Source organism: Condylura cristata, unplaced genomic scaffold (genome assembly GCF_000260355.1).
Source record: "Condylura cristata isolate star-nosed mole 26May11 unplaced genomic scaffold, ConCri1.0 scaffold00017, whole genome shotgun sequence".
In the NCBI taxonomy this organism is placed as follows: Eukaryota; Metazoa; Chordata; class Mammalia; order Eulipotyphla; family Talpidae; genus Condylura; species Condylura cristata.
In genome coordinates, this window is record NW_004567118.1 from 35,236,612 (window position 1) to 35,262,676 (window position 26,065).

Consider the following 26,065-nt stretch of genomic DNA (forward strand, 5'->3'; position numbering starts at 1 on the left):
CACCACTTGCTGAACAAATTTTCTTTGTTCCATTGTATCTTCTTTGCTCCTTTGTCAAAAATTAGGTGTCCATAAACTCGTGGGTTTATAGCTGGGTTTTCTATTCGAACGTGGAGTAGATTTTTTAAAGCAAATATATTGGAATAATAATTCAGAAAGATATATGCACCCTTATGTCATTGCAACACCATTTGCAAAAGCCAAAATATGGAAACACCTTAAGCGCTCATCAGTGAAAAGGTAAATAAAAAACATGTGGTTTATAATATACAGTGGAGTACTACTCAGCTATAAAAAGGTGAATTATGCCATTTCAACAACATAGATTGAACTCAAGGAGACTATACTAAGTGAAAAAAGACAGGAAGAGAAAGACAAATAGTGGATTCTTTAGTCATAAGTGGTCTAGAAAGAGACAAAGCAAAGCAAAAATGAACACTTGGATTTTGACATCAGAGCTGAGGTTATGATAGGGTATGGGAAGATAGGAGCAAAGAGTATGGTGGAGGTGGTCTGTTGAACTGTGGTAGAGAGTTATTAGTATTTTGGTGGTGAGCATGGTATTGTAACATACATTTGTAAAAGTGTGAACCTGTCCTTCAAAATAATACATGTTTAAGGTAAACCAGTGTTAACTTAAAAAATAATAATAAAAAGAAGAAAACCTGGCAATCCAAAAATAGGCCTAAATTTTGATCCCTACTTATATAATCAATAAGCTTAGACAAATTTCTCTCAAGAACTGTTTCCTCAGCTGTGAAATGGGAAGAATGACTTCTGTGAGGAGTTGTTTGAGATAGTATTTGTAAAGCACCAGGCTTCATGCCTTGATACAGGTAGGTGCTCAAGAAACAGTTATAATATTCCTTTTAACTTAATAGTTTTGAGAGCTAGCACCTAGCAACTTCCCCCATTTCTGCAAAATTCCTGAAAACATCATTTCGACTGATATGCCTTCATACCAGATTCTGGGCTTTCACAAGTAGAATTTTGTGAAATGCTGCTACAAAGCTGTTGCTTTTATTGTCGACAAATAATAGCCATCTAGTAAATAACTGATTGCACAGACCTGTAGCTGTCATGATATAGCTGAGCCAGACAACAAATTTGGAAGTTATAGCAACTAGTTTCCATAATGGTTCCCACTATAGAAATACTGCCTCCCAGTATTTATATTTCTGTGTAGTCCCCTTCTATATAGTAAATAGGACTGACCTATTATATTATATAATTATAGAATTATGGTGTGTGCCTTCCTAGATTAAGTCATAAAGCATTGCTTTTCTACCTTGTTGTCACTGGGAACACTTAGTCTAGATAAAGACAGCTGCCATGTCATAAGGACACTCATGTAGACCAGTGGAGAAATTTACATCACAAAGAAATTAGGCATCCTGTCAACAGCAATTTAGGGAGCATCTTGGTAGTAGCTAACCCCATCAAGACCCCAAATGAATGCAATCTCATAAGAGACCCCCACACACACCAGAACCACCTACCGAAGCTGATCCACACATTGTTGACACACTGCATTTTTGTGCCATTACCTTGCTATTTCCCAAGCCAGCCAAGCATACTTCTGCTTCAGAGCCTTTGTATTTGTATTTGATGTTCTCTCTAACTTTAATGTTCTCTTCCCAAATAATCACGTCTCCTCCCATTACCTACTACAAAACTCTGCTCAGCTCAGGTATCACCTTAGCCGAGAGACTTTCCCTCACCATACCTTGTCTCTGTCTCACACTCTCTTTCTCTCTTTCACACACACAGATGCATTCCCTGTTCCTCTTATTCTTCCTGTTTTTCTCCTTAACAGTTACCACCATATCTATAGGCACTGCTCAGCTGTGACCGGTTGTTGCTAGGTGTGAATATGAACATAAATGTTTGTATTTTCTGATTTTTAACACCAAAAATTCTAATTTTTCAAGTACATTGTTGTCTGTCAGTAAATTTTCAAAGTACTGTGAAAGTCAGACAAGCTGGTTTAGCAGCACTGAGTAGGATAGGGTAACTAGTGAAGGACACTGAACTGGGATGCTCAGAGAGTGTGAGTGAATCTACTGGGTAGATCCGTCACCTAGTAGCTAAGTGAGAAAGTGTTTCAAAAAGGATAAAATGATTTTCCAGGGCACATCATGGCGCTAAATGAAGAGCAGAAGTTGGTGTTAAGATAGAAGGGTCTTTGTCCTTTGGGTGTCACTGATACCACTTGGGAAATTATTGGCAAACTTAAGATGGGGAAGCCAAACAAGAGTAGTGGTAGGACAGAAACAAGATGGCAATGGGGAGGGAAAAAATGAATGATAAGGGAAGCAAATGGGACACAAGTATAGACGTCCCTTTAAATAATTTCAGTACTGAAGAAAGAGAACTTAGAATCAAGGAAGAGTTTTTGTTTAAGGATGTGAGAAAACATTGAGCATTTCTAGGATGAGGAGTCTGTAGGGGGAAGGATGATTAACTGGTAAAGATAGGAGATGAGGAATTAAGATCAAAGACAGGTGAAAGGTTGACTTTTGACAACTATATGCATCATCGTATCAGATGGGAGAAAAAAGATAAGTCTACAGGTGAGAGAAAGTTGTGGTAAATTACATCAGTTAACCTCCAGGAAATACAACATAGGACTAGCAGGTTATAGAAGGAAGAAAAGCTAGAAAATAGTCGTTGACCTGGAAAAAAATTAAGAAGTCAGGACTAGGAACATTGACCCTCAAATTGAAGAGAGAATGAACACATCAGAGCCTTAGGAGGGCAATATAGTCAGAAAGTGAAAGTTTGGTTTCTGAAATCAAGATCTGATGCCTTCTAAAGGGCCTCTGGAAATTAGAAGTCTCACTGGAGGCCAGATAAAAATTTTTGAGGATCAGGAGGATGAGAATTTTGGGGGGAAAGCTGATGTCTTGAAGTAGGAAGCAGGGTGAAAGAAGAAAATATTGAACGAGGTAAGTGGTAAATAAAAGATAGTGACAAGGATGTCAGAAGTTGTCAGTCACAAAGAATAGATGACCTGCGCCTCAGAGGAGACTGCATGAGGACGAAAGAGAAATGGCCTGAAAACAGGGTTTGACATCTTGGCCAAGTACTTAAAAGCCCAATTCACATTCCTTCTGCAGGTGTGTTTAAATACCTGAAAAGGCATTTGCTGAATCATGCAAATGAAATGATTTTTTAAATGCTAAACAGTTTTTCTGAGTTAATCTCCTTTTATTTTGCTTTGTTTATTCCCACCATTTTGAATTTGATGCCAAGTAATACTGGTCTTGTCTCTGTGTTACAAATATATCCAGCATTTAAATGATGAGGAAGAACCTTTCAGGTCCAGAAAGGTTTACTTTTACTTTTGGTCCAGAAAGCTTTTAAATTTTATCTTTTTGAAAGAAAAGTATTTAAGGACCATGCACGGGACAGAAAAGTTTAATTGAGCCTGTAAAATAAATAAGCTTCTTTAAGCTGAGGCCGTTTCTCCACTCCTTGGAGGAAGACTGCTTTGAAAATAAGACTTTCCACCATATTAGTCACCAAGAGAACTAGGATTAGTTTTATGGTGAAGTTGCGTGAGACCAGCTCCTGCATGGGGACCTATGTTCGGGGCTGATTTGCTTATGTTTTTGAGAGAGATGGGTGGCTTGTGTTAGAACGGCTGCTGAAGAGTGAGCCTTGTGAGAACAACTGCAAGGGAACAGACAAGGCAGCAATGGTGTCATGATAAGATCTGGTCTTTGAATCTTAGCTCAAACTCAAGTGTTGTTGTGTTTTTTTTTTTTTTTGCATTTTTATTACTTTACAGCCCTGCATAATCCCTAGCATTTTTCTCTGATACAAACTCAAGTGTTTTAGAGACAGACTACACATACGAAGTTAGGAATGATGACTACCTAGAACGGGAAAATGTGTATGCTCTTCTCAAAACTAAGTTTTAAGTCCCAGAAATTTTAAATCCCAGAAAAGCATGTAGAAAAAAATTACTGTTGCTCTCAGAGAAAACTGAAGAAGAACCACAGAATGGGCAGGCTTCCGATTCTTTTCCCAGGTAGACTTTCTTGCCTTCCTGTGCAGCCCCTTGTCTTCCTTAACTTTTTGTTTTAATATCTAAATTTTGCAATTTTTTTAAAGAAAGTTTAATATTCAACTGACTTACTGAAGGAAAAAGAAACAACTTTAAAAATTGGCATGAAAGTATCTGCCTCATGTTTTAATCTTTCCCCACTCAAATCTGAATGTTGTCCTTAGGATGCCATGAAAAATAGAACTAATATCACACCAGGCTTTGCAGTGAAATCCTGCCTCTTCCCTTTTCAGATGAACTGACCAGATGTGTTTTTAACTGCTGGTTGCTTCGAATAATTAGGTCAGCAGTATGTCTTATTGTAATAACATGTGATTCAGGATAAAGGGTTGAAAGTGTTATACTGGGAATCAGATGATCTGGAGCTTAGTCTGGATTCCCTACTAATAACTAGCAATGTGGCTTGGGGTGAGTCATTAGATTTTCTGATCTTAAGTTTATCAGATTTTCTGTTGCAAGCTCAGAAATTAATTTTTAACTATCTTAAGTCAAATATCTATTAAAAAGATGTCAGGGGATGACTGGATTAAAAAATGGTACATATACGCAATGGAATATTACTCAGCAACCAAAAAAAAAGAAACACGTCTTTTGCAGCAACATGGATGAAACTGGAAAAGATCATGCTTAGTGAAATAAGTCAGAAAGAAAAGGAAAAATACCAGATGGTTTTTCTCATAACGGACCAGGCGAGAAAATAATGGTAATGATGAACAACTATATACCAGAGACATTTTGTGGGGGTGGAGTGGGGAATGAGATCAAAAACAGTGGGGGGAGGAAAATGCACTGGACTATGGTGATGGCACATGGGTGATTTGGTGATTGTAACTGAGATGGAAAAATGCACAAAATGATGTAAAAATAAACTATTATATACATTAAAAAAAAAAAAAAGATGTCAGGGCTCATCTAATAGATGTGCAACTAGAAGACCAAAGTAGAGAACAGGCAAGAGCCAGAGAGCATTCAAGTAAGACCAGGAAGCAAAATCAGACTGCTCTGTACCACTTTATTCATGGTGAATGTGACAGTCCCCCACTATGCCTGCATCCTTGGGTTGCTTGCTTAAGATTCAGGGGAGATTTTCCAAGCCAGCCAGTTCATCTTGTGCAGTCAACAATTTGTATGATATTTTATTTTTGCACAATAATATGCTATAAATTTTGGCTTCATGCAGAAATACCAAACAAACTCAAAAATTTGGCATTACAAACATAAACATGAAGATCTGCTTCATTTTAATGTTGAAAGTATTACACCCATTTACTGATATTTGATTAGCCATAGCAAATTATCTCTTTCTTATGTGTGTTGCCTATAAAACAAAAGATTGTCTAATTGACACTCAGCTGGCCAACATTCAGTTTGGCACAGGCTTGCTATTGCTTCGTTTTACTTTCTTGGCCTTCCTAGTGGTCATGGATGATCACACTGGCCACATTCTTAAAAGATTATTCCAACCTCAGGACAGCTAAGTATTTAGTTGACCTTTTCCTCTATACTCTGCCTAAGAGGAAAATACAATTAATGAAATGTCTTGCTTCAGGAAGTGACTTTGATGGGGAAGGATTGGCACAGAGTGCGTCCTCAAATTTATTTAAAGCAAAGTACTGTTTTCTCCTTTTTTGATACTAAAATGCTACTGACATTCCCAATGGAAGTTACAGTTCTTTTCTCTACTACCCAGCCCAACTGGATTCCTCTCTCAACCAGATGTTCTTCATTTCCCTTCAGTGCATTCTTTCTGTTCTAGCCTTGATGGGGGGGGGGGGGAATAAAAAAATGAGAAGAGTTAAGATCTAGGTGAATTTCAGTCCTTTTCTCTCGTGTGCTCCACTTTAAAATTCTATTCTATTGAAAGGTCTGTAAGGAAGACATTGTATTTCATAAACTGTATCATAAAAGTAATAGTAATCGAGAGCATGGACTTTCAAATCAGATCTAGGTTTAAATCCTTTTGTGGAGGATTACAAACTGTATGATCTAGAAGAGATCTCTAAGACCTTCAGGCTCCTAATGTAAATTGATTTTTTTTAAGTTCCTGTTTCATCACATTGTTGTGAATATTAAAAGAAGTAATGGAAAATTGCTTAACTCAATGCCTCACATACAGTACGCCTTAGTCAAGTTAGCTTTTATTATCTTTCTATATTAACTAGATATGACTATCCCTTTGTTGAACAAGTATTCTTAATGGCTAAAGGGGAATAGATGTTCTTCAGTTGTTACAATAAGGACTCTGGAGAACATCATTGCCATTTAGTTAGAAAGATGATCCCATAAGTGTTATTTTCTTATCAAGCAGCTAATTACTAGCAACTTTAGATTAAGAAGAGTGGTATTGTCTTTATCTTGCTTTTTTTATTAGTACAGAGTTTAAGTCCTTTTGGGCTTCTGATTAACTTAGGCATCTGTTGTCACCTATGAATGGTTCCATAGAACTTACTTTATAAGGTCCTCTTTGTGGGTTAGTCTCTCAAGAACTTGCCAGTTCAGGAAGATTTTCACCTACTATTCTAAATTCATAGAGACCAACTCTATGTCATTTGAATCTTCAGGCATCTGTTTCAGAAAGACTCATATATTGAATCTCTTGCTCTTCCAACAAGCTATACTAAAACTTTTAACCTTACATTAAAGTTCATGTTATTAAACTTACATAAAACTTTTCATATTTAAATAAAGCATTTAAATTGCAAATTCAATTTAATCCACCTACAGCCTATTGGTTGTGAATTTTTCACTTCCTTATTTTTAGCTTTCATGCTTTGGTGTTGTCATCTGCACTTTGATAGCACTTATATATTTTTGACTTTTTTAAATGATAATAGGGAAATTTTATAATCAACCACACTATCATTCCTGGTTCCCTTTGTGATCAATAATATATGCCACTTTTGAAGTAACTGGGGAGTCTTTTACTGGGGGCACAGAATAAAAGTGATTGGTTTTTACCCTCCAAAGTATGTCTGCCATAACTCTCTGGAAGTCTGTATTGCACCTAATAACTCAGTCTCAGCAAGATTTGCTGTGACTTTTGTTTGATCACAAAATTTTATTGATATTTGTATAAATGATTCAAACAATCATTAACTATATACCATGCATGAGTTTGATTCCTGGTCCTTCTTATACAGCTTTGGGTTAACCAGGGGCCCTCTTCCACCAACTCCCCTTATGAAAACACTACATAATTCTAAAGAATACTTTTAGGTATACTTTAAAGCATTAGTAACAAATTTAAGAACAATATTACAGAACTCCAAAACCAGAAAGCTAGTTCTTAAGCTAGTGTTAGTCAAACAGAAATTATCTCTCTCACAAAAAGAATGAAGTAAGCTGGGTTGTTTTCAGCTCTTAATAAATATACTCCTGGGACCTCCCTGGTGGCACAGCAAGTTAAAGTGCAGCACTGCAAGTGAGCCACAGCTGCTGCGGTGCAAGTTCAATCCTCTGCTCTGGAGGTGACCCACGTGGCCTGGCAGATCTCTCCTGTCTCACCCGCTGCTCCCCTCAGCAGTGTACATAGTCAGTCTGCCTGTTCTGCTCCCCACTCTGTCTCTGTACATAGTCAGTCTGCCTATTCTGCTCCCCACTCTGTCTCTGGTGAATCCTCTCACAGCTTCTAGCCTGTATCTCAGTACTGTATGAATAAATAAATAAATCTTTTTTAAAATAATAAATAAATAAATATACTCCTTTTGTAGATGTAGAAGCCACTCTATTTACTGGAAGCCAGAGTGTCCACAGCTTTAACTTTGACTGATGATAGCTAGAATATTTAGCCTTTGTTTTTAAAATGTTTTTATTTAGTAAAGCAGACAGTTGCTGTGTTGGCAGAAGTGTGAATTTGATTTCCTGTCTGTGGTGTACCATGTTCATCCTGTCACTCAGACATTTTGTCTTAAATTGTTCCACAATGTGAGTGAAACAAGGGTAACCCACAGCAAGGTGATGTACATACCACAAATGTAACAAGAGACAAGACTTGTGCAACAGACCACAAGAGAGCAATACTTTACTTAAAGATGAAAACAAAATATCCTGGCTAGCATGCACATTTGTTAAGTGGTGTCTGTGGATTCTTATGATTTTTTTTAAGGATTTATTTATTTATACAGAACTGGGGTACAGGCCAGAGATGCGGAGGGTGAGAGGATTCACCAGGAACAGAGTGGGGAATAGAACAAGCAATCCACGGAAGTACACTGCTGAAGGGAGCAGTGGGTGGGTCAGGAGAGGTCTCCCTCGCCATGTGGATCTCCTCCCTAGCAGGCGGGGATGCGGGGATCAAACTCATGAGGAAGTGGCTCAAGCTTCTTAGTGCAGTGCTTTAACCCGCTGCACCACCAGGGAGGGCCCACTTATGATTGTTTTTAAGACATTTCCATTTTATTTGACAATTCACCCCTGAGGTTTATCAACTTCATGCTTCTTGATTAAGTGATTAAGTTGAGTCAAAGACCAACATTATAGAGGTGGTTTAATTTTAATGATTTATTTTTGTTCACCAATTTCTCAAATATTTGTATTTTACAGTACATTAATCCAAATTATGTAACAGTTGTTTTTCACATGTGAAATCACAGAATTTCTCTTTTCCTGCCTTAAGTTATAATTCCTGTTGTAGTGATGTGACTGCTACAAAACTGTAGAAAACCCCCTAGCATGGAGTGATGCAAGCATCAAATATCTGTTGAGTACCTGATAATACTCTTGGCACTATTTTCAGTGTTGATGATACAGTGATAAGCAAAATAAATCCCTTGTGCTTATGGAACTATATTTAGGCAGAAGTAATTATAATCAAGTATATTAGTGAATAGGTATAATTTTTGAATATCATAAATTTCCTGAAGAAAGCAAAACCTGAATAGGACAGGGTATGATTAAAATGGACGAAAACGGGGTGATACCTAAGCTGTTCTTTAAATGGCATCAAGTCAGGAAAAGAAAATCCCAGGTAAGAAAAAAAAGTCACAAAGACCTTGAGAAAGGGACCTGAGACTTGGAAGAAATAATAAGTACAGTGCAACTAGGTCATAGTAAACAAAAAGGGAAGAAAGTACAAGATTAGAGATGTAGCGTATTATCAGATGTTACAGGTTCTTGAGGTTCAAGTAAAAGACGTTAGCTTTTCTTTACAAGTATAAAATGACTTACCATTGGGGATTTTCAGGAAGGGAAGTGATATTATAGCATATCAAGTGTATTTCTTAAATTATTCTGGCCTTAGTATAGAAGTATTTGCAGACAGTTAAAGAACTTTTTGCTGATAAAATGTCTGGAATTTGTTTCACTTCAAAGACAAGGAGTAAGGCTATAGAAAAACTAAGACTGAATTAAAGCTGAAAGTATGGTAACATGGAAATTCATTATTATTATTCCCTCTACTTTTGTATGTGTTTGAAATTTTCTGTAATAACAAACTTTAAAAAAGCTTTTCAGTAGTGGTCTCAGTAAAAATGAGGGTGTCATGGTTCATTGTCAGAGCAGTAATAGAGATAAGTGGACCTATTCAAGCTATATTTAAAAATAAAATTCATAGATCTTGCTGATGGATTAAATACATATTTTGAGGAGAGAAAAAGAGAAACCAAAGTTTGACTCTTCATGTGTTAGACCCAAACAATTGGGTGGAATAGGCTAAAGATCAGACTTGCAGAAGAACTCAAAAGGCCAGTTTTGATGATATAAACTTAAGATTCCAGTTAGATTTCTAGTAGTGAGTATAGAGTGTTACAATACATTAGCTAACCCTGAATAGCATACTATTTACAAAAAATCTGGAATGCACTTTCATGTGTTTCTAAACTTTGCTGTTAGTATTTAAAACTTCTATCCTTTTCAAATTCTGTACATAAGATTGAATTAGTATGTTAAAATATGAAATAACAGATATATTTTGTTTTCCACTAATAAATAATATGCATCCACTAAATAATATGGGTTTTTTGTTTTAATAATATGTTGTTGTTTTTTTGTTTTCCACTAATAATGTGCATCCACTAATCATTGTAATTCAAATACCTTTTCCTTTGTAGTAATTCTCTAATTTAGTTAAACTGTCGTCCACATGGTGGATGTTGTTAACATGAAGGGCATACTCCTATGGGTTAAACACACTGAAGTATTCTACTCCTTTTCAGTGTATATGGCAATACCAGTTGATGAAAGTAAACCTTTGAGTAACACTTCAGTGTAGGGTGCATGGATTTTAAACACATCTTTTTGCATACTTTGAATTTATTGTTAGTAACTAAGTATTAATATATATTTGTATCTGATTAGAATGCTACTGAAACACTGTTATTGATAACTATACATGTAATCATTATAACTAATATTTACTAAGGACTTAATATATGCTAAACACTATTCTGAGAAGATATATTCCGATTAACTCCCTTCAGTAACCTCATTTTATTACCCCGTATTACAGATAAAGAAAATATTTTTGTGTGTAGAAGAACTGGAGTATAGGCCAGAAGTACATGGGATGAGAGGATTCATCACAAACAGAATGGGAAGCAAAACAGGAAGACTGACCGAAATACAATGCTAAGGGGAGCAGCAGGCAAGACAGGAGAGATCTGCTGTGTCATAGTGGATTACCTCCCAGACTAGGGATAGAACTCCGGCTGTAGCAATGGTATCACTAAGACTTAATCTGTAGGCCACCAGGGAGGCCCCAGATAAAGAAATTTAGATCCTCCTCCCCAAAAAAAATATTCACCCAGCTAAATAACAGTAAGGATTCAAACCTTAGCAGTCTGGCTCTAGTGCCATTAATCTTCTCTTGTTACCAAAACCTCTCTTCTTAACTGATAACATGTAATGTTTATAGAGTAAGTTTTGCTTCAGGAAAAAAAAAAAGTCTAGAGTAGATGTAAGAACCAGAGCTATTTATACTTTATCCTGTGAAGTTAGAACTTTGGAAGAGGGAGGGGAGAATAACTTTAAACTGAGTGTCCATATTATTTTTTTATTTCCTTGTTAATAATTTTAATGTGTTTTCCCTTTTAGCATCAGTGAGAGCTTTCTTACTGTCAAAGGTGCTGCCCTTTTTCTTCCACGGGGAAATGGCTCATCCACACCAAGAATCAGCCATAGACGCAACAAGCATGCAGGTAAACCACTACATATACCATTCCTTTCTTGTTTGTTTGGTTTGTTGTTTTGTTTTTTTTTTGCCATTTGTTTTGTTCTAAAAGGTAGACTGTCTTATCTCCATGTCTCCAACAGTTCGCAAATAGTGAAAGAAAGCATTATATTCTGCTAAAATCACTTTTCACATTCAAAAACCATTTTTTCTAGCACTTAATAGAATGTCTTATAATATGTAGTGGATACTGTTAATTTTTGTTGAAATATAAGAAGTTACAAAAATATACTTATAAAATTTTATGGAATTTTTCAAAGTTTTGATAACTCTGAAGGTATTCAGTTGTTTCTTGAGATCCCAGACAAGTTATTTCAACCAACCTAAGATTAAGTTTCTTGTTTCTATCTGCTTTCTAATGATAGTGTGAAGAGAGTGACATGGAATATTACAAAGACAATTCATTGTCACTGTTGTGATAACAGTTATTATATCATATGTTGAATCAACAGTCCTAAAATACCCAAATCTATTTGATTGTACTTGCATTAAAAGCACCAGAAGGTAGAGGGCCCTCCCTGGTGGCGCAGCAGGTTAAAGCACTGTCCTAAGAAGCTGAAGCCACTTCCACATGAGTTCGATCCCCGCCTGCCCCGGAGGTGACCACATGGCGTGGCAGACCTCTCCTGACCCGCCCGCTGCTCCCCTCAGCAGTATACTTTGTTGATCTGCCTGTTCTGCTCCTCACTCTGTATCTGGTGAATCCTCTCACCCTCTGCATCTCTGGCCTGTACCCCAGTTCTGTGAATAAAATAAATAAATCTTTAAAAAAAAAAAAGAAAAAAGAAAAAGAAAAAAGCACCAGAAGGTAGATTCAGAGGACTTCTCTAGAAATGAAAAGTTATCAAATAAATGTTCACCTTGGAATGAGTGCAATATTCTAGTTTTGAAATAACCTGCTAATATTCTGCTCCTAATTCTAATATGTGGGTCTTTTCTTTGCACACCTAAGCAATTCTTGGATGTCAGTTGGGTATTTTACAGTTCAACTCAATTCTGATAGTTACCTGGAGATAGTCTCAGATCTCACTAGTTAAGGACACTACAGTGTTGTCCCTTCCTTCCTCTAATGGGCACCAATTGCCAATTATCACCCTTGCTTCTGACATTCTTGATATATATGGGAGGTTCCAAGGATCTCCTCCTTCAGTTTGACTAATTTACTAGAGCAGCTCACAGAACTCAGAGAAACTTACAGTTTATTGTAAAATTATATAACTTAGAAATAGCCAAACAGAAGAGGTGCATGGGGCAAGAGCGGGGAAGGTCCTTAACTCTTCTATGCCCTCCTTTAATGCTTCCCAGAGCTCTACGGGTCCCCTAACCTAAAAGCTCTCTAAAACCCTTCCTTCTTGGTTTAGGTGTCTGGGAAGGTCCCTGACTTTTCTATGCCTCTTCCCAGAGCTCCATGGGTCCACTAACCTAAAAGCTTTCTAAAACCCTTCCTTCTTGGTATTTGTAAAAATTTCATTACATAATCACGCTTGACTAAATTTTTTGACTGCTGCTGATGGGTTCAACCCTCAGTTCTCCTCCTCCTCAGAATTCAGTGGGAATGGCACTGAAAATCCTAACCTTCTAATCAATTACTTAAGAAATTCCCAGACTTTAGGAGTTCTGTGCCAGGAATAGAAGGAAAAGTAAATATACATTTCTTACTATAAATCACAGTATTGTACCCACCAACAGTGCCTTTATATGTCCAAATAATGGATTTCTCTAAAGTCAGATGTACTTGTATTGATCAGGTTAAGAAAGGCAGAATTGGGCCCTCCTGGTTGCACAGTGGGTTAAAGTACAGTACTATGAAGCTAGAAGCAGCCACTTCATTTTCAGCAGAAGTTCAGTCTCCAGCCAGGGAGGTGACCCCCATGGCGCAGCAGACCTCTCCTGTCTCACTTACTGCTCCCCTCGGTCTGATTGTTATCTCTGCTCTATCTCTGGTGAATCCTCTCACCACCACCCCAAAGCATCTCTGGCCTGTACGCCAGTTCTGTAACATAAGTAAATCTAAAAAAAAAAGAATCACAGAAACTGTGTGAGGGAAAGAAGTTTCTGAGAATAGAATTCCGTGGTTTTGAGGGATTAACAGAATTATTCCTTTCTTCTAAGAGCAAGCTTTGTTGGGTTGGGGAATGAAAGTCAACTTGAGGACAGTGATTGGAGAGCTCCTGATCAGTACAATACAGACATGGTTGTTTGTTAGCATAAATGTACCACTTTCAGCCCTCCCTGGTGGCGCAGTGAGTTGAAGCACAGCACTAAGAAGCTTAAGTCACTTCAGCATGAGTTCGATCCCAGCCTTCCCTGGAGGAGATCCACATGGCGAGGCAGACCTCTCCTGGCCCACCCGCTGCTCCCCTCAGCAGTATACCTCATTGATCTGCCTGTTCTGCTCCCCAATCTGTCTATGGTGAATCCTCTCACCCTCTGCATCTCTGGCCTGTACCCCAGTTCTGTGTGAATAACTGAATAAATCTTTTTTTTTTTTTTAAAAAGTGCCACTTTTGTGATATCTTATCTCTTGGAGTAGAAGAAATTGCAGTTACTAGGAAGAGAGCAAAGAAAACTTTGAATGTACAGATTAGAGGTGAAAGCCATTTGGCCAAAAGTTGAATTTAGTCTCCAGTTCATATAATCTCAGCTATTTTAGTGGTTGTCCTACTTTCAACTAGTTGCAAATATAGAGCTCAGAATTATAATCCATCTCATTGCACACTATCATCTTCCTATTAAAAGTCTCTAGCCATGAAAATTTTTGTAACAAGGGGAAAACTAGATTTGGATTTAAAATACTCCTCTTTAATGTCCACCACCAAAAGGAAGGGATGCTTTCCCCCAAATTTGAATGCAAAGAGGAAGTAGATGCAGCTAAACTTTATATTTCTGTTTGGATATTTATGAATTGTAGTCAAGAGAAAACTAAATTATTGGTTTAAATCCAGCTTGCTCAACTAAGATGGTAGGCCAAGTAAGTGTTCTGTGGCTGTTAATCGTAAGTGGAGCCAATGGTTTTTAAAACTTCTTGACTTTCTTAGTCTTATTCTTTCATTAAACTTTCACACTTAGCTGTTATCTAGGTTTTTTAACTTGACCTTGCTCCCCCATACAAATAAATAAATAAATGAATAAATGAATGAATGAATGAATGAATGAATGAATGAATGAATGAATGAATGAATGAATAAATGAATAAGCAAGCTTGATTTGTGGCCCAGACTGGACAGATGAGGAAGTGTGAGTATAAATGCAGCTTAGAGAGCCACTCACACAGTTCACAGAGCTTCAGATAAGCTGAAACTGCCTTGGCTTACCTCACAGTAACATAGATGATGGCAGAACAGAGAGATAAAAGAACTGCTATTTCTAATTATGCTTTCTTGATTTAGATTTTTTTTAAAGATTTACTTATTTATGCATACAGAACTGGGGTACAGGCCAGAGGTGCAGGGGCGGTGAGAGGATTTACCAGAGTCAGAGTGGGGAGCAGAACAGGACGACTGACGAAGTACACTACTGAGAGGAGCAGTGGACAGGTCAGGAGAGGTCTGCTGCGCCATGTGAGTCACCTCCAGGCAGGGATCAAACTTATGCTAAAGTGGCTTTAGCTTCTTAGTGCTGTGCTTTAATCCGCTGCACTACCAGGAAGGGTCAAATTAGATTTTTTTTATAACTTAGACTGTATCTAAAATGTCCAAATACTCTCTTACAGTCAAAAAATGATGAGTAAATGTCTATCAGCATTTTAGAGGAAAAGAGCAAAAAGGTCTTTAAAATCAAAGAAATCTGAAACTTAATGGTTTGTGGTAAAACACATAAGGAATGTAGAGGAAGAATCTTTACTGTTTATTGCCTCTGTTAGAACAGTTTTTCCAGTAGGAAATACCCAATTTGTTCATGTCCACTAATTTGTATTTGTTAACCACTAAACAAAAAAATTTTTTGTGCTCACCTAAGAAGCCTTACTGTAGGAGAAGGGCTCCTTGACTTTTGTCAAGGAGCCCTTCTAAGAAGCCAGTTGGACCAGCTGTGCTTGGAGTGGGACTAAAGCTATTGTTTGCCCATTTCTGGAGGAAGTGATTCTCCTCCGAAAGTTTTCCATCTTGAAAATGCTTTCTGAGGTTATTTCTTCTGATAAAATAAAACTTTTTAAAAAGCCTTAGCTGTTTAATTCAAGTGTAATTTGCAATTCTAGCCACTCTTCATTGTTTAGACATAACACTTTGTCTCCCCACACTGTTAACTTTTAGAAAAATAAATTTGTTGAAATATAATTCACCCACTGCCCATTTAAAGTATGCTGGTGGTTTTAGTATATTCACAAAGTTATGCAACCATCACAATCTAATTTTACATTTTCATCACCCCCAAAATAAACCCAGTACCCATTGTAGTTGTTCCCAATAAACCCCACCTTCCCTCCCAGCTTTTAAACAACCAAATTTCTGTCTGTAGATTTGTGTTTCGTATAAATGATTTTTGAAACAGGCTCCTCTCACTTAGCATATTGCTTTAAAAGTGGCTCATGCAAAAAAAAAAAAAGTAGCTCATGCTACAGTATATATCAGTACTATCTTCCTTTTCATGACCAAATACATTTCACTGTGTGAATATATTGCATTTTATTTATCTATAGACATTTAGGTTATACCTTTTTTTCTGAATGTTTGACTAATGCTCTGAACATTTGTGTACAAGTGTTTGTATGGATAATGTTTTTATTTCTCTTGATTTTATACCATTGAGTTCATACTGTTACATGAGACTTAAGATTATCCCTGTACATTTGAAATATAATAGAATGGATCCTTTTAATTTTGAAAGTTGAAATATTCTGCAATAATGGAATTCATCTAAAGCTAGTAGTGAAAAGGGAAAAAATATTTAAAAAAGAAGGTAAGGAAAGTTTTTCAGACTTGCTGACCTTTAGACAAACATGCCCATCCTCCAACCTACCTTTTTTTTCCCTGCCCTCTCTCAACCTATTGTGCATGTCAGTATTTCATCTCATAATTAACAGTTATGAAATTACTTAGAAAAATATTATAATATAGACCCTAAGACCAATATAAGAACAGGTTACATTGACATCCACAATTAGGTGGCTTTGTCAGTCACTTTATAACTGTGCATTATCTAATAGCAAAAGTTTTTAAATTTCAAGTACAGAATAAGGGACATGAGGGAATGTGTAATAGTTTTATACCCAAAAAATTCAAATTAATTTTATAGAATATATAAGAACAAGTGAGCACTCGAATAATGGTTTACTATTTTAAAACAGCTAACAATGTGTTCAGTAAAAATATATATGTTTCGGCCCTCCGTGGTGGCACAGCGGGTTAAAGCACAGCACTAAGAATCTACAGCCGCTTCCGTATGAGTTCGATCCCCGCCTGCCCCGGAGGAGATCCACATGGCGCAGCAGACCTCTCCTGACCCGCCCACTGCTCCCCTTAGCAGTGTACTTTGTTGATCTGCCTGTTCTGCTCCCCACTCTGTCTCTGGTGAAGCCAATCGCCGCCCCTGAGCCTCTGGCCTGTACCCCAGTTCTGTGTGCACAAATAAATCTTAAAAAAAAAAAACATGATTTCTTAGAATATGTACTTAGTAAGTACTCTCATTTTAATATTAACCACTAATGTGGAAGTCATTTAAAGAAAATGTTGATGTTATTCTAGGGGCATCTCAAAAATTTTAGGTTAAAGAGAGCTATAGGTTATAATTACAGAAATGAGAATGACAGAATAGCTAGCTTTTTTAAAGTTAGGGATGGATCTAACAGTATGCAGAACATACCCCTTTTTTTAAATTAATTTATTTTATTATTTATTTATTTATACATACAGAACTGGGGTACAGGCCAGAGGTACAGGGGTGGTGAGAGGACTCACAAGAGACAGAGTGGGGAGCAGAACAAGGAACACTGCTGAGGGGAGCAGCAGGCGGGTCAGGAGAGGTCTGCTATGCCATGTGGATCACCTCTGGAGGCAGGGATTGAACTCATGTTGAAATGGTTTTAGCTTCTTAGTTCTGTGCTTTAACCCACTGTGCCACCAGCGAGGGCCCACATACCCCATTTTTAAAATTCCCTCACTGCTAACTACTTTCATTGTCCTTCCAGTGAACCTAAAAGCCCATCCAGTGCTTTTTACCCAGCAGATCTCACCATCACTGTCATTAATATCCATCATGGTATAAAACTAAGAAAATGTACCTTTCATAGGACAAATGCAAAACAGAATTTTAATGTCATTTAGACTGAATGTGAATATATAGAGATGCAAGGTATCATTGTGTCCACTAAAAAAGAAATCAATAATCATATTAAGATACTCAATTTCTTTTCTATCTTTTTAAAAAAGATTTTATTTATTTATACATACAAAAACTGGAGTATATGGGCCCTAGGCATGGGAGGTGAGAGAATTCACCAGAGACAGAGTGGGGAACAGGACAGACAGATATACTAAAATATACTGCTAAAGAGAACAGCAGGTAAGACAGGAGAGGTCCACTGCGCCATATAGGTCACCCCCTGGCCAGGGATCAAACTTGTGCTGTAGTGGCTGCAGGTAGTTTGACAGGGTGAGATTTACCTTGCACCACCAGGAATTCCTGTGTCTACTTAGAGGCCTTCTGTGCTAAGACTTTCTTTTATAAAAGTCTTTAGGATAGAGGAAATCCTTTGTGTTGGTCATATAAAGAACAGTTACCCTTTATTTCATAAATTTCACCAGGTGATCTTCAACAGCATCTCCAAGCAATGTTCATATTACTCCGTCCAGAAGACAACATCAGACTGGTAAGTTTGTGCTGTCATAATGCTCTTTCTAAAAAGACTGTCTAAGGAGGAAAACACTAAACAGACATTTTTATGTTCTAACAGTGCTAAAAGCTGTGGAACAAAAAAAAAAAAAAAACATATTCCCATCATCAAGTAGCTTACGATATAATTGGGTAGTTGAATTTACATAAGGTGGTATGAAATAATTTGATGGTTCAGGACTTTTGGTAAGCTCCAGTTTACAAGCTATAAACTATAACAATTGAAATTCAGGGGAAAAAACTTACATAGTTGGGGAAGGTTTTATATAGACAGTGAAACTGAGCTGGTTCTTGAAAGAGGATAATATTTAGATTGGCAGAAAGAGAAAAAAAACAGCCATTTTAAGTGGTTAGAGCAAAAGAACATATATAAGAAAGGACGAGGAGAGAGGTAAATGGCCAAGGATTTATGCCGGTCTCAAAATCAGGAGACTTGGCTGAAGGTTTTTATTAATCATGTAACTTGAACATATTACTTAGCCTATCATCAGCCTTTTCTTCATCTCCTTTCTACAATTCACATTTGAGAAGATGAAATGGACAGGATAGCATATTAGAGAATATAAAATATTGTCTGAATATGGGAACATTATTACTATAGGGAAGATAAGAGACCAGAAAGCAAGGTAAGCAAATAGAGACTTAATTCTATAAACTAGAGGTCTCAAAATGCATAGACATAGGGCAGACATATGCTTTATTGTAACTGGGTTTTTAAAAATCTGAGCCAAAATTTTAAAGTTGGGTGATTTCACATAAAAATCCAGACTTGGGAGTTGTCTCCAAAAATTAAAAAATGGCAACCTGGAACCTTATTCTCACATGGCAAAACTTGCCTGAACTTGGGAGGGGGCAGGAGATTGTTGTGGCATAGGTTCTTAACTTAACAGAATGCCCACTTATCCTTTTATGTCTGCTGGACACTAAAGCCAAATGTCACCATCTATCATCATTCCTTCACTGTTAGTGTTGTTATAGTAGAACCTCTAATAAAAATAAGAAACTTCCACAAAGAAACATTTCTTTGTGCAAAGTGAAAAGTGTTCCTGTTCATTCAGTATTAATGTGGCCTAGTTCACTCATTTACATTCCCCATTTGACCTTCTAGGTTAATACCTGGAGGTAGTACCTCTGCTTCTTCATAAGCCGTTACAGGTTTTTGAGGGAAGAGATTACAAGGGCTGTGGCATTAAGATTCCTCAGAAGCTAACACAGAATTGAGGAGAGGAGGGAGACAGCCATGCCAGCTGGTATTTATTAACAATAAAACAGGTGTGTGACAATGAGCCCTTCTGGGTTAGGGTGGTAACCCTGTGGTTACCAAACTATGTTAACTTGTACATACTACATGTTTAATTGATGTTTATCATTTCCAAAAACTGTGTGGTTTGGGAGAGCCAAAGCTGAGGTGTATCATTCATTTTATCTTTTTGTCATTGAGAACCTGCTGGAATTTGGACTGCACCTCTAAATATTGAGATAATTTTAACCACAAGAGTCTTGGTAAAACATTAAGGAACCAGTGAGGAAGGCAGAGTTGGCAATTAAATTTTTTCCCTCCTGGGCCCTCCCTGGTGGCGCAGCGGGTTAAAGCACAGCACTAAGAATCTACAGCCGCTTCTGCATGAGTTTGATTCCCGCCTGCCCCGGAGGTGACCACATGGCATGGCAGACCTCTCCTGACCCACCCACTGCTCCCCTCAGCAGTGTATTTCATCGATCTGCCTGTTCTGTTCCCGGCTCTGTCTCTGGTGAAGCCTCTCACCGCCCCTGAGCCTCTGGCCTGTACCCCAGTTCTGTATGCACAAATAAATAAATCTTAAAAAAAAAATTTTTTTCCTTTTTCCCTCCTAAATATGGCTGGAACTCCTTTACATTTCTAAAATATAAATTCAGGAAATGTAACTCACGCCTCTGGATTAATTCACAGTTCAAATGACTAGCCATTTTACAGTTGTTTTGAATTGTTATAAACACATAGTCATTGTGTTTCAGATTATTGAGTGAGTCATCTTCAAGAAAATGAGTGAATACATTGTATGAGTTTGGACAAATTAGCACTTTTCTAAATGAAAGGAGCATTTGTAGATGCAAAGCAAAGCCTTTTGTTTTGAGTTAAATTTGGAATGCTTAAACTCTCATCTTGGGATTTATGCATAAGGTTAAAAGTTTGACAGTCAACTGAAAGTCCTTCCTTTATATTTTTAATAACCCAGCCATAGAGACTTCAAATCCCACATCTTGTTTTAGCATTGAAAACAGGACAAAATCAGTTTTGCCTCCAGGGGCGTTCAGGCATTAACTTTTGTACTTCAGAAAACAGTAGCTGGAAAAAAGACAGTGACTTTATACTACTCTCTTGCACATTATTAAAGACCCATTTAGTTAAAAAAAAAGATGGAAATTTTCAACTTTCCTAATATTTGAAGTAATGTCTTTATTTTGAAGCCATGGTCTTAATTGATAAAGTTTTTTTGTTTGTTTTTTTAGTACTTTGCAGAAGAATGTGAGAAAATTAGGTTTTTATTTTTGCTTTTATGACTTTTTCCCAAAATGAAAATTTTTTTAAGAATAAATATACTTTTTAAAAATCAGACAGTATAGAAAAAGTATAAATAAGAAAGTAAAATCACTTCATATTCTACAATCTGAAAAAATTGCTAGCAATTAATGTAAGTTTCCTTCCAGTCTATTTATGTGTGTGCATGTATACATAAAAATATGTATTAGAGCACTTTTTTACATAGATGAGATAAAAACAAATACTACCTTATAATCTGCTTTCTTTACATTTTATCATAAATATATTTCCATGTCATTAGATAAATTTATTTTTTTAATATTTATTTATTTATGCATACAGAACTGGGGTACAGGTGAGAGGTGCAGGGAAAGTGAGAGGATTCACTAGAGACAGAGTGGAGAGCAGAACAGGCATATCAATGAAGTATACTGCTGAGGGGAGCAGCGGGCAGGTCAGGAGATGTCTGCCTTGTTATATGGGTCACCTCTGGGGCCAGGGATTGAACTCGCACAGCACACGGAAGAGGCTGTGGCCCACCTGCAGTGCTGCACTTTAACCTGATGGCCACCAGGGAGGGCCTAGATAAGTGTATTTTTAATGGTTAACCATAATATAAATCATAGATTTTTTTTTTATTTAAGAATTTCTTACAGATTGATTATAAAATTAAAACCTAGAAACTTCCTCAATTTCCATTTCTCTTGAAGGCTGTTCTTTATTAATGTCATATTTGAAGTCTATTTTAATTTTAGATATTGACTTTTCTTTGTTCTTTTGGCTAGAATTTAATATTTACATACTTTGATACCTCTCTCTCTGGTGGATTTGGGTGAGTTGTTTGTCTAGACATTGGGACTTTACAGTGTGTCTTCAGTGAAAACATTGCATGCAGAAGCATGATGTAAAACTCTTGATAAAAGAAATTAAAGGCAAAGGTTAAACTTCAAGAGGAAAATTTCCTGATGTTAGATGATGCTGATAGAGAAACTTACCATGCCAGATAGCATTTGTGAACTGCTTATAATCAGCCTACACATTTAAGCTGGTTACTGAAAAAAGTTTTAACACCATCCTTTGATAAAATGAGCTTCAAAAATAGGTTGGGTTATCTCTCAGAAATAATGCAGAGACTGGAGGTAACTTCTCACACCTATCTTAATTCTAGGATTGCTGTGTCCAGTTTACCTAACACTTGGAATAGGATTCCAAATTTAGTTGATAAATTGGAGTAATTATTTGCTGTGAAGTTTTAAGTCCAGAATACCATTGCTGTGTGTTTATGGACAGTAAGCTTCAGTAGTATCCTTCTCAGTGAGAACTTCAATTAATATTCATCTGAATCCGTGTCTTATTCCAGACATCTACTTCATGTGCATTCCGGAGTTGCTGCCAGTTCTAATATTAGGGTATTATATACAGATTGCCATTTTTAAATACACCTCCCCATTGATTTGATGACTTAGCTTATTAGATTTTGTTAATTTTTTCCCCAATAGAGGAATATGAAATAAATATCAAACCAGGGTAGGTATTAAGTTTTTCTTAAATCTGTGTTTCATTCCTAGATATTGAAACGTAAATGTTTAAACAGTGGGTCCTTGCCATGGCATTACAGAATTTTTTCTGTAACAAATAATTCATCCCATCATTCTAAGTAAGATTTTGGTATAGATTAATGTCATGGCTGCTTACCCCTTAGCCCCTATTTAAAGAGCCACTTTCAATTCTTTAGTAAGAATTTAATAATTACTGTAGGTACTATCCAGAGTTTTGACAGTTTAATTAAATCCGAAGACCTCTAAGTGCTATTACATCTCAGGGCTTAAAGTTGAGCTTAAAATCTGAGAAGTGGGGCTCTCCCTGGTGGTGTAATGGGTTAAAGCACAGCTCCATGAAGCTCTCAGCAGCCACTGCAGCACAAATTCGACCCCAGCCAGGGAGCTGACTGACTCACATGGCCTGGCAGACCTCTCCTGACCCGCCCGCTTCTCCCCTCAGCAGTGTATTTCAGTTAATCTGCCTGTTCTGCTCTCCACTCTGTCTCTGGTGAATCATTTCACCCACCCCCACCTCTGGCCTGTACCCCAGTTCTGTATGCATAAATAAATCTTTTTTTTTTTAATTTTTTTAAAAAACCTGAGATGTGCCTCCATCCTAAAACAATGTGAGATGACTGGGACTTTTCCATTTAGATTTGGGGTCTTTTAAGTTTAAATGAAGCACTGCAGGGTCAGATGTTTGATATGTTCTTATTTATAAATACATATGACTCACTTTATAAAACACACTAACTCACTTTACAAAAAGAGACAATGGAATATTACTTGGTGATTAAAAAAGACAAACTTAGGCCATTTGCAACAACATGGATGGAACTGGAAGGGATTATGCTAGCCAAAAATAAATCGGAAGGAAAAAATTAATATTTTTTATTTAATTTAATTATTTTCATTTACAAAAGGTCAGGAAAAAGGCAAAATCTGCATGCTACCATAGATCTGAGGTATACATCAATGGAAGGGAAGGATAGGGGTCAGAACCAGGGAGAGAAGAACACAAAGGCATATGGTGATGGTCACTGGTGATATGGTAGTGGTATAGGGACTATACCAGAGGGGAAAAACCAGTTATTGTACAAAAATTAACAACAATATAAGAAAATAATTTTTTTTAAAAGTAGAGACAATTAATGTTTGTACTGAATATCACAGAAACTTGCTGCCTAGTTGATAAACTTATGTACAGGTACTATTTAAGGAGGTTTTTGGGTTTTTTTTTCCTTTTGCCAGCTTTAGCTTTGCTAGTTAGTTGGGCTTGCTTGGTGTAGGGAGCTGCGGATAAATTGTGAGAATAAATTGTTATTCCTGTGGCCATTTGTATTTAAGCCTCATCAGATATTCTCAAGGCCTTAACATAGGATAAAAGATCCCCTAACATACTCAGCAAACTGAACAGTTAGCTCAGAACAAGCCAAGGCAAGCCCACATCTAGCTATGTAATATCTGAGATCTTTAATACCTGAGTTTGCCTGCATTGGATTTTTTATTAAGTTATTTTGCAGAGTGTTTGTAGATTCAATGCTGCTTCCAGGCCTTCCTTTGTGTGCTCACTTAGTCCCAACCAACTGTATTAGACCTTTGCCATTTAAATATTACGTTTTCTAGCTTCTTTGTAAGTGAACTTTGCCTGAGATTCTCAGTTATGTCACAGAACATTAAGTTAGTAATACAAGTCTACTTTGTGTAATTGAAATCAGAATGGTGGACATTATATTCTTGTTATATCAGCCCTCACTAGCATTAAGCTTTAATGTAACCACTTCTGTTGTTTCTGCTTTCCCAGCACTTCCTGGAGGTATTGGGACAGTGATAGGAAGCCATGGGAGTCTGACCTGCCTTGCTAGATGCTTTGTTGAGCTGTGCAACTCTTTTTCTCTTTGTCTAGCCCCTTTTGGAATAAGGGCAGAGGTTAGGGGAAGGAGACTCCAAAAGAACAGCACTGAAAGAATTTCAAATAGAAATTCCTGACAAATCTCTTCAGCAGGTTGATAGGATTGGAACTCTGTTTCTCTCTGAGATAAAAGAATAGGACAGGTGTTTCATATAGAGGAAAATGCCTCCAGTACACATTTTCCTGGTTTTTTATTAACAGTTCGAGTCCTAGTTGTATACTCTGTGAGAACAGGGACCATCTCTCTCTCTCTCTTCTACCATTGAATCCTCAGCATATGCACTCTGATTGTATACACAATATATCTAAATAAGTTGGTTAGAAAACATTTTATTTCTAAGATTTATAGCTACCTTTAGGGAGTTCTATTAGGAAAATTCCAAAATTATATCTTCATGAACCCAACTTTAATAACCATCAACAATTTGCCAGATTTCTTTCACCTATCGCCATTTTTTCTCTTTGTTGGAACATGTTTCTAAACCACTTTGTTGAATATATTTGATTGCCATACAAAAAGTTTTACATATTCAATATATATAACTTGATGAGTTTGGAATTAAGTATACACTTATGAAACTCTCACATAATCTATGTCATAAACATATCCATTAATTCTAAACGTTTCCTCTAATCCTCTTTGTTAGTTATTATTGTTGTTATTATAAGAACACATAAGATCTACCCTCATCAAATGTTTAATAGGCTTTAACTTTTTAGAGTAGTTTTAGGTTCATAGCAAAATTGAACAGAAGATACAAATTTCCCACATACTGTCTATCCCCCCACTATTATCAAATGTAGGGTTGTACATTTGTTAACCACTGTTGAACTTATGATGACACATCATTATTCAAAGTTCTTAGTTTATATTAAAATTCATGCTGCTTGTTGTACATTCTATATATTTCAAGAAGTATATAATGACATGTATTCACCATTTTAGTATCATGCAGTAGTTCTACTGTCGTAAAGATTCTCTAGGGTCTACCTGTTTATCCCTGGTAACTACTGATCTTTTTTACTGTTTCCATAGTGTTCCTCTTCTATATTGTCTTGTAATTAAAATTACACAGTATGTAGTCTTCAGATTGATTTCGACTTAGAAATATCCATGTTTACTCATGGCTTTTTAGCATTGAATAATATTCCCTGCCTGGATGTACCACAGTTTTATATATTCATCTACTAAACTGAATTTTGTTGGAATATTTTAAAGTGAAACTTTAGATACTACGTATCATCACTTCACTCCAGATACTTAACAAAATGCCTAACCACATGTAATTATCATATTAATAGTATATCCTTAATGTCACCTAAGACCTTATTCAGGTTTCCTGAAGCTACTTTAAACTCTCATTTTTAAAGAAAAAAAGGTCAAGGAAAAAGTCAAAATTAACAAGCTGACAATAAAACTGAGGCATACAGCAAAGGAGGAGGAGAAAGAGGAGTTTTTAACAGAGGAGGGAAGAATACAAGGGAATCTGGGGATGGTTCACAAGTAATATGGTGGAGGGAAGAGTATGGAGACCACAAACGATGTAAGAAAAAACTTAATTAATGAAAATAAGTAAAATTAATCCATCATAAATAAACAATAAGTTAAAGCTTTTTGTTAAAAAATATACACTTCTTGGATTGAAGACCTAGGCATAAGAACAGAAACCATAAAATATCTGGAAGCAAAGATGGGTCAAACATTACATGACATACACTTCAGCGACATCTTTAAAGACAGAGCACCCAAAGCCACAATAGTGAAGGCAAGGATAAATAGATGGGACTACATCAAGTTAAAGAGCTTCTGTACAGCAAAAGAGACATTACAAAAAACAAACAGACAGCCCACAAATTGGGAAAACATTTTCTCACACAAAAGTAGTGATAAAGGACTGATCATAAAAATATATGGAGAACTGACGAAACTCAACAAAAATAGAGTAAACAACCCCATCAAAAAATGGGCAGAAGAGCTAAAAAGACACTTCTCCAAAGAGGAAATGCAGATGGCCAACAAGCATAT

The 26,065-nt window shown here is 36.7% G+C and overlaps 1 protein-coding gene across 2 annotated transcripts in view; it reads left to right on the forward strand.

Moving 5' to 3' along the window:
* The window catches only part of SSH2 (slingshot protein phosphatase 2), a 225,926-nt gene that overhangs the window by 153,730 nt on the left and 46,131 nt on the right, over positions 1-26,065 (forward strand). For both annotated transcript variants that reach the window (XM_004684824.2, XM_012726477.1), the window contains 2 exons: positions 11,102-11,205; positions 17,978-18,042. In XM_004684824.2, the coding sequence (XP_004684881.1) occupies positions 11,102-11,205; positions 17,978-18,042 (169 nt within the window). The remainder of the gene's footprint in view (positions 1-11,101; positions 11,206-17,977; positions 18,043-26,065) is intronic.